Consider the following 15,033-nt stretch of genomic DNA (forward strand, 5'->3'; position numbering starts at 1 on the left):
GTGCTAGCTCTTACACCAGTGCCCAAGAAAGCCTCTTTCGAATCCAAGAGAAGTAAAGCGAATGTATAGTGCGATTGATGTGGGGCACATCTTTACGAAAAAAAAAAAGACCGCCCGTTACGCGGGGTAACGGAATTTCGAGTTTTATTGGACAAAATAATGTATCTCTCTAGTTTGTGTATCGCTGCGCTGTCTGTCATAGAGAGTTTTCAAAGCATCTCTACGAAGGATAAAAGAAAGATAGTAACTTTATTGTGCATTTCATCCACATAGCCGAGTGCTGAAACCACGCGAATGGCACCTGTAGCCGTTTCTTTTTGCTGATGCCTGTGATCACGGTGCAGTCACTAATTTGTTTATCTAGTTACGTCTGAAGTGATCCGATAACCGGCAGAATGGGCATCACAGAAGAAAAGAGCGCTTACTAATGTAAAATGCAGGATAAAATTATGAAATGATTCAATAATATTTTCTGTGAAATAAACACTGTATATTACATTGCATGTATATTTCAATACATGTATATTACATGCGAATTGCAACTAACAAGAGAGAATCGCCAACACACACACACACGTTAATATTAGTGGAAACGCTACAGAACTTTATAGCATTTGTTTATCGAGCTCTATTTCTGTTGTAACTTTTTGTAAGATATTAAGCTATCTCACATTGCTTTTTATGCTCCTAAATTACCTGAAGCTCGTATAAGAAAGCTTTCCGGTGCGCAACTTTCACAATGGCAGTTGACGTAAACTACGCCTTCGTTGAGTAACTGTTTCTTGAATGTTGGGATATTTCATGAACTTACCATTGCTTTGCTTCTTTTTGTCTTTTTTGACAATAGCGCATTCTAAGGTTGTTTGAATAAACGTGTAGTTAGTCATATCCCCTGATGCTGAAAAGAATAACAAAAGGAGAGCTTGTTCATTTTAGCTGTAAGTAGGAAAAAACATTGGCGTAGCGTTTTTATAATCTGATAGCTATGTGATCGATTTGCACACTATAGCGTCACAAACAGGGAAACCTGCATATTGTACATTTTATGGTTAGAGGTGCCCCAATTGTGATTTTTGAGACCAAATCAAGTAAGAATCGAAGATTGCCAGAAGCGACTCGAATCAAGTATAATGTATTTTTCGCAGAAAAACAGCTGTTGTCACAATTACCATAAAACGAGGCGCACATCCTAGTATTTCTTTTGCTAGCAAGATTAGGTCAACACATTGTAGCTCTGCATCGTTATTTATAAAAAAAGCACAAATGGAGCACTAGGAGCAAAAGTAGTTTCTTCGAATGTACATGACTCTTGAGAGAGTGCGAATGAGGGCAAATGATTGCTGTATAGCCTGTAAAGTAGGGCTACCTAAGGGACGCAGCCTACAGTGTAAAAAATTTCCGTCATTATACGGAGGATTTCCGTCATTATACGGCGAACTGCAGGGTAGAAATACGGAAACTACGTCATATTTCAAAAATACGACAAAATCTGCCGTTAATATACGGAAAGTGCTCTCCGTTTTCAGCTTTACGGACATTTTCACTGTAATCATATGTACGGCTATACACTGTTTTGGACGAAACAGACAGAATTCCGTATTTTTGTTATGCGAACATCCGTATTATTGTGAGAAAACTTAAGCTGTCTGAATGAGCGCTCGTACTCGTAAAGTTTCAGCCAACAATATTTTATTGAACACGCAAACTGTACGCATTATGAAGATGCGTACAAAATGTGAGAGCTAGCCTTCTACCAAAAGCTGCAATGACAGATCATATAAATATATATACGCATCTTCTATTGCATTCGCAGTTTGCCGCGCATATGGGCCTCGCTGATCATATGCGCAAATATATGCGTGTTCTCGCAATGTTCCCAAATTAAGCGCTTTGTAGTTAATAGTTGTAGTTTAAGTGAACGAAGAGCCGTGGACATACGTGCATGCGTAAACAAGCTTGCAGCATTCAGGTGCTGGTGCACTGGGAATGACATTGGTGCTCTGTATACGCCAAAAATTGTGTGCACTCTAATTCAGTACCGAAACGCAGGGAGTGGTATAATGACCGTAACGGCATTTACATCTTGCAACAAATGGTCTCGAAGGGGGCTGGCGGCCTATAGATCCAAGTACAACGGTCGGATGAAATTTTCGAATGCGGCAAGAAATTAACCCAAGTGTCAAAGGGCATTGCTGAACTGCAATGTAGTTGGTTTAACTCATTCCCATAATATTTACAAAATATCTCGTCTCTGACAATAACTGCCCATTCATTGAGACAAATCGATTACGCATAATCTTCACTGTTCATGTGTTAATTCTTGCGATAAGATGTAATCGCAAACATTTGGCGCTTCACCTTGAACCAAGACCGGTAAGCGCGCTCGTTCTTGTACGGTAGAATAAAGAACGCGAACATGCACCGACATGTGTGTAAACTACTGGAAGGTGACTGAAGATGAAGGACCTATTACCGTGCTAGTACTGTGTGTACTGTCAAAAAGAAGAAAAAAATAATACGGAAAGAAAGAATGCCCAGTGCCGAGATGTAACGATTCAAGCTTTATTTCTTTTTGACCTAGAATGCAACACCATTAGTTCCATGTGCTTTATATATGGGTAATGTTATGACACAACTCATTATTTACCCGTTCATTACATGCACCAACCAGCCCAAATTATCACTATACTAGAGATTATGGACGCATCGCAGTGCATTGCTTTGCACTTCATTGCAGCACAGGGGTTAGCTATCCCCAGAAGCGAACGCTTTGGTTGACCTCCCTGCCTTTCTGCTTCTTGCATTCTCTCTCCCTTTGTATAAAACGCACTAACTTGTGGGAGAGGAAGTGTTCTCCTCTTTTAGAATTCAATTAATTGTCAAGCAATTATATTGCAGTTCCAGTAACTGTATCGACTGGGTCCCGGTCGAAGAAACCAACAGCAGGCGTTTCAAGACAACAGTGAACTGTTATGTTTATTGCGCTGGGCATTTTATACCAGAGCGAGGGAAAGGGGTTAGTGGAAATAGAGGGCAAGGTAAGGCACGTGTCGTTCCAGCGTGCCAAGATAGCTTGTGCTCGTTGAACTGATACGATACAGTAACTAGAGCACAAATGCGAAAACGAAACAGATTCTGTTCTCCGCGCTCACAGAGTGCGGCACCAGGGGGCAGCGCGCGCTGCGCGTCCGTTAGGAGTGGCAGGCGGAGCTGCACATGTGTAGTCAGCCGGAATTTTTCGTGTAGTGTTGTAAAAGTTGTTAATTTGCCGTAAATAACTCTTGATTTGTACTCAAGAGTGAAGCAAGACTTCAAGGAAGAGAGATTGACGCATCGGGAGCGAAGAACAGAAACGATGGATGGTTACGCTGCTTGGGTCTCGGCACGTTCGAATTGGCAAAGTTCCGAATTTGTCGCTGTGTTTTGTACGCTTGTGCGCTCGTCATTTGCGGTCATCGCGCGGAGATATTTGCGCTGGATGTCTTTCACTTCGTGTACAAAACTCTGCACGCTGCGGCATCGAAGAAGTTGTCCTGTGTTTGGGTGCACGTATGCGCTTGGACACGGATATATCCTGCTTGCTCTCAACGGGTGTTCAACAGTCTACGCGCACTCGTAACTTGCTCATGAGGTAAGCCCATTTTAATCTTATTTGGTTTGCATAACGTAGGTGTTAAAGTGATGTGTGGTAAGCCGGTGTCGCGAACAGAAACATTGTTTCAAAAGACCACTATGCAACGTCTTAGGGCAAAACTGACGCATGAATGGGGAAAGGGATCACCCTATCTTTTCAGATCGATTCCAGTCGTAGCGCGATCGGCTCGATCGCAATTTCCGTGAGGTACTTCTAACCTTATGCTCACTCGCGTTAAAAGCGTAGAATAAAACTGCGTTCAGTTGCGCACTTGTATTGACGCTTGTATTGGCTTGAGAGCATACTGTATCCGATACAAGAACTTCTGTTAAAATACGGAAATAAACGTTCGAGGCAATAGCAGTCGCTCACTACCTGTGATCGTTACTTTCTTGCTTGGGTGCACGTTTTAATTGTGACCAGAAAAAAAAAAGTTCTTTGCTCTGGCTGCTCTGCTGTGTTTCCTCGGTGCAACTTTTTGCAGTGCAGCAAGACGTGTTGCTTCGAATGATGTCTGGGCAGTCAAGGCATTCGTGTCAGTAAGCAAGCAGTAAACTGGGTATCAGTGCGAAAAAAATTGGACATACAAGAGAAGCGAATGGTATCATAATTGACTCTTTTATTTTACGAATAATTCAGTTGTATTACTAAAGCGGAGAGTGGATATGCATGAAAGTCAGATTGTATTGATACTCAGCAAAAACAAGGTAACTTATCATTACTAATCAATCCTTTTCTTTTACTGAAAGGCAAGTTGCTGTTGTGCTGGAGCTGAGAAGAGGTCTGCTGCCTGCAATGGGTCCATCTCTCTCAAGTTATCGCAGTATTGTAGCTCTCAAAGTGAGTGCATTTTTTTCTCTTAGCTATTTGCCACCTGAATCATGACTGCCACCTGCCACCTGAATCAAGCTGTGTAGGTGATCACTGTTAGTGACATTGGAGCGCTGGTGGACAAGCACTCCTTAATGATTGCAACGCATATGACAGAGTGTAGTTGTGGCAGTATGCGAAGGTGTTAATCTATAAGCCAAATTAGGTTCTTTGAGGTAATATGTTAATATATTGATGACATTGGATTGTGGTCTAGCAGGCAAAAATGCTAAACAAGGAGAAGTAATTTTAATTTGCACTTGGTAAGATGTGCAAGCAATTCAGGCTGTTACACATGAAATGGGACATTTGTAGATGTCTTCTACAATGCTGCAGTCCTGAATAGCTTCAGAGTTTAGTGATACCACTATAATTTCTCTGTAAAGCATGCAGCACAGTTTAGCATTAGGGGAGGCTGGCATCAACAGGCGTCTACTTACTTAGTTAGTTAAATGGGGTTTAATGGCGCAAAAGCGGCTAAGGCCATGCTGCGCCAAACATGAGGTGTTTTAAAATCCAGTTAATGAAGGAAAAGGCTTTGTTAATAATCTATATTTTATGTAAAAATCCAGTGTCGTCTAGAAATTTACGAACGTCACATAATGGGACTAGCGGATCATCACCTAAAATTAGAGCAGGGTGTAAAGGTATGTGTAGTTGATATAATTTGTGCAAAAGTGTTCGTCTGTGTGTTTCAGTCTGCGTACATGTGAGTAATATGTGCATAACTGTTTGTGGCTGTTGATCTCGCATGTTGGTGTGTCTTCTTTCGTAAGTAAGTAATTGTGTGTGAATGGTGTGCCCAATGCGTAGTCGGCATAAAACTACATTGATGAACCGCTCCTGATGGTAGCATGACTTCCACTCGCGAACTATGGGTTTCGTGAGATGTAGTTTGTTGTCAGCACAATGGTCCCATTCGCGTTGCCATTTCGCCGTTAAGGCTTTTGTAATCGCGCGGATGCTATCTTTGTATGGAAGTGTTGTGTTTGTTATCTCTTTGTTCGCTGCCATCGATGCATATCTATCGGCTGCTTCGTTACCCGGTATCCCAACATGACTTGGTACCCAGCAGAAGTGGATTGATCTCCCATATTTGTTAAGTGCGACCATCTTTAGTATGTCCCCTAACAGGGGTTCACACTCAGATTTTAGGTTTAGAGCCTTCAGTGTACTTAAGGAATCAGTGTAAATGACTGTGTTTTTGTGCTTGCCAGTGATAATCTTTTTCACTACAACCCATACAGCGTAAACTTCAGCAGTGAAAACAGAGGCATGTTTTGGTAGACGAATACTTCTTTCCCAATTTTCTGTTACGGCCCCTACACCCACGTGTTGTTTTGTTTTGGACCCATCAGTGTAGAATTGCATGCGATTTTGATATTGGTCCTGAGGAGCACGGAATTCTTGTATAATGTGGTTGTGAGGAGTGTCTATTTTCCTTAAATGTGTTGATGTCCAGTCGCACAACTGCGTGAAATCATACCACGGGGCCAACCGTTCTGGTTTCTTGGCAACCTGGAGGACTTCGTGGGGAATTTCATAATCCCGACACTATTACTCATACCGCAGTACAAGTGGCCCAATCATGTTTGGTTTATTTGTGTAGTGTAAGCGTGAGTTGCACTGTGTGACGATGTTGTAGCATATGTGTTGCGGTGATGACTGAATTCTGAGTACGTAAGGAAATGTGAGGAATGCTCTGGGCTGCTGTAATGAGGGTTCGTTACATTCAACATATAAACTTTGAATAGGTGACGTCTACTTACTGTGAAGTTCAAATAAGGTGTTACTGTTAGGGTGACTATATATAATTTATGGTTTAATTCTAATCTTGTATGAGGCAGACATAGTTTACCCACTTCGTTAAACAGTAAAGATGTACTATCTATGTATACAAGTATTACCCATTCATTTATGCCATTTGGACAATGGCAGAAATGCATGGGCAATACTTGTGTACATAGACATTACATCACTATTGTTTAACCAAGTGGTGCCCCTGCATGCTAAATTTTACAGGGCTATTATTAAGTAATGTCAACTTTTGTTGTAACATTAAGGTACCTTTTATATTATTACAGATTACCACCAATGCGTACCATCATAGGGTGATATTTACACTAAATGTATTTGACTTTGCTATAAAACCCTGCACAGTGGTGCATCATGAAATTTTTTTCTATAGTTTCTGGCCTCAGAATGCACTTCACGTTATATTCTTGTTTGCAACAAAACTATAATGCAGGTTTCTCTCCTTATATTTTGTGGCACTTCAAGCTGCGGCGAGCTAAACCACTGGGCAGCAATACTGGAATCGCTACTGCGTGTGGAGCTGTCTTCAAACACACACAAGGAATACATAATTGCTTTTTTAGCGCAAAACAATGGACACAAGAAAGACGACAGAACAAGGCGCTACTCTCAACTGACATCACTTTATTGCGTCCCTCCTTTGTAGACAGCAGAATCTAGAAGAACATGCGCTGTGAACACCATGTGCAGGAACCACCAACATCTGATCACAAGAGCACACTCATACGACAGAATCCAAAAAAACCATATTGAGCACTGTACAAGGTTAAAGAAAGCACACTAATGCACTGTGACCCCAATGACTGTATGAAGAAAGCCTCCGATAACTCTCTGGCGGTGGTATCACGGCTCTTTTTCAAAATCGTAGTATCACGAAACATTGCGAACATAAGTGATCCATACCAACAGGCACAGGTTCCCATTTGGCTCAACATTGTAAAATATGGAAGTGCAAAGCCATGTTTCGTGATACTATGATTTTGAAAAAGTGCTGTGATAACACCGCCCGAGAGTTATCGGAAGCTTTCTTCATACAGTCATTGAGGTCACAGTGCATTAGTGTGCCTTCTTTAACCTTGTGCAGTGCTCAATATGGTTTTTTGGATCTCGTCGCATGAGTGCGCTCTTGTGATCGGTTGTTGGTGGTCCCTGCACATGGTGCTCACTGCACATGTTCTTCTAGATTCTACTATCTATAAAGGACTGACGCAATAAAGTGATGTCAGTTGAGAGTAGCGCCTTGTGCTGGTCGTCTTTCTTGTGTCCATTGTTTTGCGCTAAACAAATTATTTATGGATTCGCACCAACTAGCCCGCCAATGCATTGTGTTGAACGCAATGAAATGCTGCTTTGCCTTCTTTGACTGTGTTGCGGGCACTTCTGAAGTACTGTCTGTCCAATAACCTTGGTGGCATGGAAGTGCCGTCCACTTCTATGCGTTGCTTAGTTTCATTGTGGCATCACATCACATTATATTCATGATGTGTATGTACTTTTTCTAAGAGACCCATATTCCTATCCTTGTGTCATATTTGCTGTCGCATTATTCATGTGCAAATGACCAGTGCTCCAAGTTCCATTTTATCACAAAGTAAACTACTGGTACCTAAACAGTTCTGTAAATCAGAAAACCAAAGCCGAACTGCCGACCACTATCAAGCAGCAGCCTTAGTACAGTGTCAAGTAGTCAGATTTTATTGGTTATGCAGAGGCGCACAGCGTACCTCTTTGTTACTTGCTGAACAATTAAGCTGTGTGAAAACTGAGTATTTATGTAGCTTCAACAACATGCTATTGGCCATTGTTCCTGCCCTCAGCGAATGTGGAAGATTATCATGGCATTTTTTTTTCTAACTCTTTTTCCTTATTACAGTGGGTATACTGCATGTGTAAGTAGGAAACGGATCACATAGGCAATCAAAAGCCAACAATGTGTAAACTTGGAACATTGATTGTACAGTTTGATGACCCACAATAAGTAGAAATACACCATAAATGATTGACGATTAACTTTTACTTGACACAGGGCTAGAGCATACAGTAAGCATACTGTATGCTCATACGGTGTCACATCAATTTAAATTTTAGTGTAGCTTTACAGTGTACGCTCCTATTGTTGCATTCTGTCAGAGGGATGGTAATGTTTCGCGTGTCTAGCAACTAGACTGTCTATATACAGTAGTAAAAATGTGCGAACTGTATTTTTTAATGATTTGATAGAATGTGTAGAACAATAAAGCCATACAATTAACGCACAGTGATGTGACTTTCTCTGCACATGTTGCAGGTTCAAAAAAGTATGGTGGAAGCTGTTGCCAAGGTTCCGACCAGAAAAGACAGCCAGTATAAAAGGGTCCACACCACTGATCTCTACTACAGGGGATGGACAGCACATCGAGCACCCTCGACTGAAGCCAACCTTGTCCCGGAAGTGGGTGCTTCACAACTTTGCGGCAGCACTTCGTTTGCACGGGTGTGTGGCATTTCTTCCCCTAACATGCCTGCCTGATGTGCCATAAACTACCCAAGCAGTGTTTCGAGGTGTCCAGAATTTTTCCATTGCAGTGTCTACAGTGTAGCTAACATAAGTGGCGTGCAATGGGGACACTGGTAAATGAGAAAAAACTTGATGTAAGAGAGCACTATCGTATACGGGCTCAGATTGTCATAAAAGCGCTTACCAGACATGTAGAGACCTCCTAAATTGTAAAAAACCACAAAGAAAAGTTTTTCGGCAGCAATATTATCTGATCGCACGCACTAGTTAGTCCACCATATGCCCTGCTTCCAGGACAAGCGCCTGCATGACACCGCATTTCCACTGGCTTCACCTGCATCCGGTGCGGTGTGCTGCATCCAGCAAAACATTAGAAATCACTGGTGCACAGTGTTTTCTGTCCCCTTTCTCGACACCTACTGAACACATTGCATTTTAAAGTGGCTGGTACTGGGTAACGCAAGTACTGTGGCATAGTAGATTTGCACGAGGCAACCTGGGCGCCCAAAAAGGCTGCTGTTTACTTGCAAATGGCCAACGTATTGTGAGCATGTTGAAGTTCTTTTTTTATTCTCATCGCTTATTTAGCTAGTGGAGACAGCTTTCACAACTGGAGAAGAAGCCTTGGAAGCATGAAACACTTCACAAAACCAGCTTCAATATACCGTGTCTGCATCACAATTTCATGGCTGCATGAGTGAACCCTCTGGTTAACATGTAAGAGTGTTCATGATGTTTGCCATGCATTATTCACTTTATTTACAGGTCAACCCTATCTTGAGATTTAAGCTGATGTTGCGTTTAGAGAAATTATGGCCGAGAGCCAGCTTTTGAGAATACAGATTGAGCTCGACAGATTAAACGCCAGAACAAGTCGTTGAGGATTTCAGATCAAGAATCTTCAAAGGCCAGTTCATTTAGTGGTGTTAATATTCTGCTCAAAGTTGTTGATTGTTACGTTCATATGGTGCCCAAGCATTGCGGTAACAACTTCACTTGGAGTACATAGCAAGGGTGTATTCGACGTAAGCTGCTGGCTTTTTTCTGTGTTTTCAAAAACTGGTTTCTTGTTCAGTTTAAATTTTCAAATTTTGCATTGTTTATTAGGTGTTGTGTCCTGTTTCCTTTTCCTGCAGCTTCTTAGTTAAACATCTGAATAGTGAACACAACTTGACCTTTTGCTTGATTTTCTAGATTACACACCCTCGATGCAAAACAATTTCACTTCAAAACTGCTTGTACTGTACTGAAAGAATAACTTGAAGCAGCCACAGCCACCAATAACACGCAAGAGATGATTATGAAAATTGTAATATTGTTTTTTGATCTACCGGGTGTCTTAACTATCGTGCACCAAGATTTAGAAATATGTAAATGCGATGTAACTAGACAAAATGAAGGTAATGTTGTTTGCCGTCGCTTGGAGATACTCTGATTATATTTTCCATTCTGCCTAATTACATAATTCTTAATTAGTTAATAAATATCTCAAATAATTAAATGAAATGTGTCAATGAAAAGTTGTAGAGCAATATGAAAGCCTCCTTATACACTTTTTTGTTACTGTTACTCATTGTGTGCTACATAAAAGTGTTTTTCCAAGGAATAAGCCTGCGAATACACATAAAGTGTCTTGAGTGGCCAGTCATGTGTCAGTTTTGTGGTGCAGAGCCACGAATACACCTTAAATGGGTTCTTTTAAGAAAAAGACTTGGCTCAGAAAATTATCCTTCTTTATGCAGCCTGTGGAGACAAGGTTTCTTAGACATGGCCATGGCCCTCAAGGAAGATGCCGAGGCCACAGGCAGTTCCTCCAGTGACCGTGAAAAGGTCCCCTGGGGCACAAGTCTAATTTGGCACCCCTACCTTTCTCCTGCAGCTTTTCTGTCTACTTAGCTAACCAGGTGGGTCAATGATGGCAAAGGGAAAAAAGAATCAACAGCTTCAAACGTAGAACTTGCTAAAGCGCAACGCATTTTTGGTGTGAAGTTTTTCCCTTATCATTTATCAAAAAAGGGGTAATAAGTATATGATATGGTCTTCATACGGACACCTCTTTCCCACAGAGAATTAGCAGTAAAAAAAGCAGCTTATGAAGGCTTGAATATTAGCTAGGATGATGTGGCATAGATAGGATAATGATTATGAATGTTTCTGGTAAAGGTAGTGGTAGTAGAGTGAATAATCCGTTTATATATAGATTAAAAGACATTTCGTTCCAATGCCAGAATTTTAAATCATCCCAAATAATTCTTGCGTTTGATAGTCTATGCGCATTGAGTGACAGTGCTTCTTGATGCTTGCTTCTTGCTGACATCATTCTTATGCTGCATAATTCACCTGTTTAAATTCCCTATTTCTCCCGTTCAAGCAACTTTACATTCATCATAACATACCTTGTAGATGAGTTCGAGAAACTTGCTGATGAGATTAGGGGGCGGCGTGCACCCCAGGCTTAGATATGCATTCAAGAGCCTCATATCTTGCAAATGTTAGAAATACTCCTGCTAAGCAAGTTCTTGGTGTCATACAAGGTTATTTGCGAATACGAATTTGCCTAAATTTAGAAAACAGTCAATCTAAAACATGTCAAGCAATATCGCTGACAGTACACACACATTCCAACGGAACTAAATACAAATAAATATAGCACCAAATGCAGAATCATTGGCATGATGCCATTCTTTCAGTGGAATAAAATCTGTCCTGCGTTGTAAATCTGGAATCCTTTATAATCCAGACTACTAAATGCCTCATGAGGGTTGTGACGTAAAATATGCGTGTATTTATTCCTCGTTTTTTTACTTTAAGACCCGATAATGCTTAAACAGCCGTGAAAGAACTGAGATCACGGTACTTAATACTTTATATTGCTCCAGAAATCCGTTTTTCTGCCGATCGCAGCATTTGACACTAACAATTTTTGACAGAAAATGTGAGACAGAAGGCACATAACACTTAAGGTGGTGCTATTCACTTTGATTGTTTGGGAACAAAACTCATAATGTACATGTTATGGCCCTACGTGTCATTGCCTTTGAACAACAGAAAGGTAGGGGGTTTGCGTTTTGCAGAACTGCATGGAGGTTTTTACTGTGTGCAATTAAAATTAGAAACCTTCACAGCTGATACTAAATGCATTCTCCACAGCTTTAGGTTATACAGGTGCACTACTTTACACAGAACACACTCTTTTACCTTATCACTGCCCACACTCTTAGGCAAAGTTACACCCTTTGGAGTGCCCCTTCTGCCACACAACAATAATCGTCATCTGCCTTGTTGCGTTTCCTTTCTTTAACGCTGCGAGCCCTGTACTTTCCAGTAACGAACGGCATGCACATTATCAGCATGATAGCATTCCCGAAAGGAAAGTAGCGGGCGTGGCATTTTAAAGAAAGGAAACACATCAAGGCAGATAATGATTATTGTTGTGTGGCAGAAGGGGCACTCCAAAGGGTGTAACTGCCTAAGAGTGCAGGTGGCGATACAGATTCTTCAAAGGTGTTTCATTGTATGGGATGGCACATCGCTCTTCACTTATTTGCAGAATATTGCATTCCGATTGTGTCATATGAGATGGATCCATTAGAGAGCTTTAACTTGCCCTAAATTTATTACAGCTCTGTACTGGTAAACTGGCAGCAGCTTGCAGTGCTTGTGGAAAAACAATTGTAACTGCCATATTATATGTAACTGCTAGTGCACAGGCATCGGCAGCAGCAATGGTTAGGGTACACTTGTTTCTTCTGTTCTGGGGTATGCATCCTCCACGAGAAAGTAGTTTTTTTCATCTTCCTCTTCTACCACATTGGAATGTGAAATGGGGTGTAATTTGTAGGGTACACTCTTGCATAAACTTCATGAGCATTTATTCTTGTCTGTGCCACAGATCATTGTTGCTACCACTATTAAAGCAGTTTACAGCACCCGTAGGGAACAATCTGTGAATCTTTACCGAACAGTAAGGATAATGAATAATCGAATAATTTTTAGTAATTTTCAACAAATTTAACACTCTTTGCTTTCCACTGTGGTGTTTTTCAAACTGTAATGTTGGCACAAGGTTTGTCTGCAGGATGTCATTTTGTGTGAATGAGTGCACTTGTGCGCATAACACCTCATCGTCAACATTCTGCTGCACAGAATGTCATTAGCTTTCGTATGCATTAGTCACTATCGGCTGCTCCTTTGTTAGTTGGAATGTAGCATTTACGTAAAGCACATTTGATGTTCTAACAAAAAGCATTGTGCCCTCTTCTAATTCTCCTACTTGATGCCTAGTGCTATAATAGCATGGTTGACACCATGAGAGTCAGTGTGGTGTATAATTGTGTCTGGGGGGGGGGGGGTGTACATTAACTTAAGCAACTTTTCCAGACGACTTGAATCAATATTGTGGAATGCTGGTTTTTTTTTCAATCACTGTTACCAAGTTTCACTTTGGTTGTGGCAACAAGTTTAATGTGGTTCGCTAGCACTCCTGCCAACACATATAATGTGCAGGCATCTGCGTTGAAAAAAAGACCAGCTAATGGTTTGCGAGGAGCTAAGGTCCATTTAGACCTTTAAATTTTGAGCTTACACCGGTGGAAATAACTGGTGAATGAAAGCACACCCAGGAGAACTGACCATAATATTTTCTTTCAATACAGTAATGCTGAAGCTTTGAACTGCATATGAACTGACTTGTTTAAAAAATGACCCATTTCCTTGTTCAAGTAAGACAAAGGTTCCACAGGAAGACAGAAACTTGAAGCCGTCAACAGCAGCATGAATATAAACAGCGCTCGACGTTTTGCAATCTTGCACCTGGTTATCATATTGTCCATCCCATTTTTTTCCACAGGCTGTTCTTTACTGTTTTATGGTCATACCCAGTTTAATTTTAATGTCCCTATTTTTTAATATTTCGTTAATATATCTTTTCTTCATCGCCTTTTAACAAAATATATATTCGTAATGTGCCTTTATTTATCATTTACAGTGATCTTAACCAGATGCATCTTGATACAAAATTTATTTTCCTTAATTCTTCGTTTTCCTTTTCTAAAAGTGCAAACTGTTTATCTTGATACCTATTTTGTCTTCTCGGAAGATTAGGTCTACTGGATTAATGACTGCTTACATGTGTACATCATTTTCTGTTTTGGTCACCCCTACTCTTTGCAAGAACTGACAGTAGTGCTCATACCCGCTCCATCACAATCACCACTGCTAAGCACACCCTTCCTTCCTTTATTTTAACACTTTGGCTTCCCTTGACCTATTATATGCACCAGTTTCTTCCCCAATGAGGCTAGGGGCCAGTGAGCTATGCACAATCCAAAACAACACAGCCAAGGAAAACATTTGCTAACCTAATGACAAGCACCTATGTCGAAATGTTGGCTATAGCAACATCCCTTGTTCCAACAATGTTGGTCTACTTACATGTTTTTCTAACACAGAAGTTACTGCTTTGTCCTGTTCTGTGATTATACATTTTTGCCGCTTTCTTTAGGATGGATATTCACGAATACTATTTGTTTCTCCTAACATCAGCAAGTTCATCTTTGCAAGCATTTTGGGTCAAGAACAACTTTCACCAGGAAGAAGTGCAAGACGAGTGATTGAAGAAAATAAAGTTGCTTCTGTGATCTAAGAACTTGAGGACTGAAATGTTGCACCTTTGTGTATATATGCTATGCAGTGCATTCATATCACAAAGTGCAAAGTGTTTTATCTCTGCAGCCATGTCAGTGTGTTGGCAAGACAATTTTCTCAATGGTGACCTGCTGCTTTGTCAATGAGCTGCCTTCATGATATTTGCATTAAAGGCGATGCACTATCGTGGACAAAAGTACCCTGGAAGTGCGAGCGTTGACCAAATTGCATTTCTGTTCAAGACCGCTGAAAACAGTGGGTCACGTATGCACATTCTGAACGCAGATGGTAGCACGGCTGATCCCAGCAAATAGTGCACCATAAAATTCGGTCGACTCTCGCACGTCCTGGGCAATTTTGTCCCCGATGGCACATTCTTCGAACAATGGATATGCTCTGCAAGATGAAATACGGGAAGCACCTGTACTTTAACGGATATAGTACAGATTTAGCATACGGAGTCTTTCGTTTTCTGAATACGGCAAGCACCTGTATTTTAACGGTTATAGTACAAATTCAGCATACAGTGTGTTCCGTTTTCTGAATACGAGAAGCACCGTACTTTTACGGT

At 41.0% G+C, this 15,033-nt stretch overlaps 1 protein-coding gene across 1 annotated transcript; it reads left to right on the top strand.

Moving 5' to 3' along the window:
* The first annotated feature begins 3,298 nt into the window (after nt 1–3,298).
* Nucleotides 3,299–14,463, top strand: LOC140213543 (uncharacterized). The gene is made up of 5 exons (XM_072284783.1): nt 3,299–3,631; nt 4,384–4,474; nt 8,607–8,792; nt 10,559–10,720; nt 14,361–14,463. The coding sequence occupies exons 1-4, from the start codon at nt 3,360–3,362 to the stop codon at nt 10,634–10,636; spliced, it is 627 nt and encodes a 208-aa protein (XP_072140884.1). The 5' UTR covers nt 3,299–3,359; the 3' UTR covers nt 10,637–10,720; nt 14,361–14,463.
* The last annotated feature ends 570 nt before the right edge of the window (nt 14,464–15,033 follow it).

The sequence above is a fragment of the Dermacentor andersoni genome, chromosome 10, assembly GCF_023375885.2.
Source record: "Dermacentor andersoni chromosome 10, qqDerAnde1_hic_scaffold, whole genome shotgun sequence".
Classification (NCBI taxonomy): domain Eukaryota; kingdom Metazoa; phylum Arthropoda; class Arachnida; order Ixodida; family Ixodidae; genus Dermacentor; species Dermacentor andersoni.

Coding starts and splice junctions, on each gene's coding strand:
- LOC140213543 (XM_072284783.1), top strand. CDS start 3,360: ATGGTTACGCTGCTTGGGTCTCGGCACGTTCGAATTGGCAAAGTTCCG. Junction 4,475..8,606: donor GCAGTATTGTAGCTCTCAAA/GTGAGTGCATTT, acceptor CACATGTTGCAG/GTTCAAAAAAGTATGGTGGA. Junction 8,793..10,558: donor GCAGCACTTCGTTTGCACGG/GTGTGTGGCATT, acceptor TTCTTTATGCAG/CCTGTGGAGACAAGGTTTCT.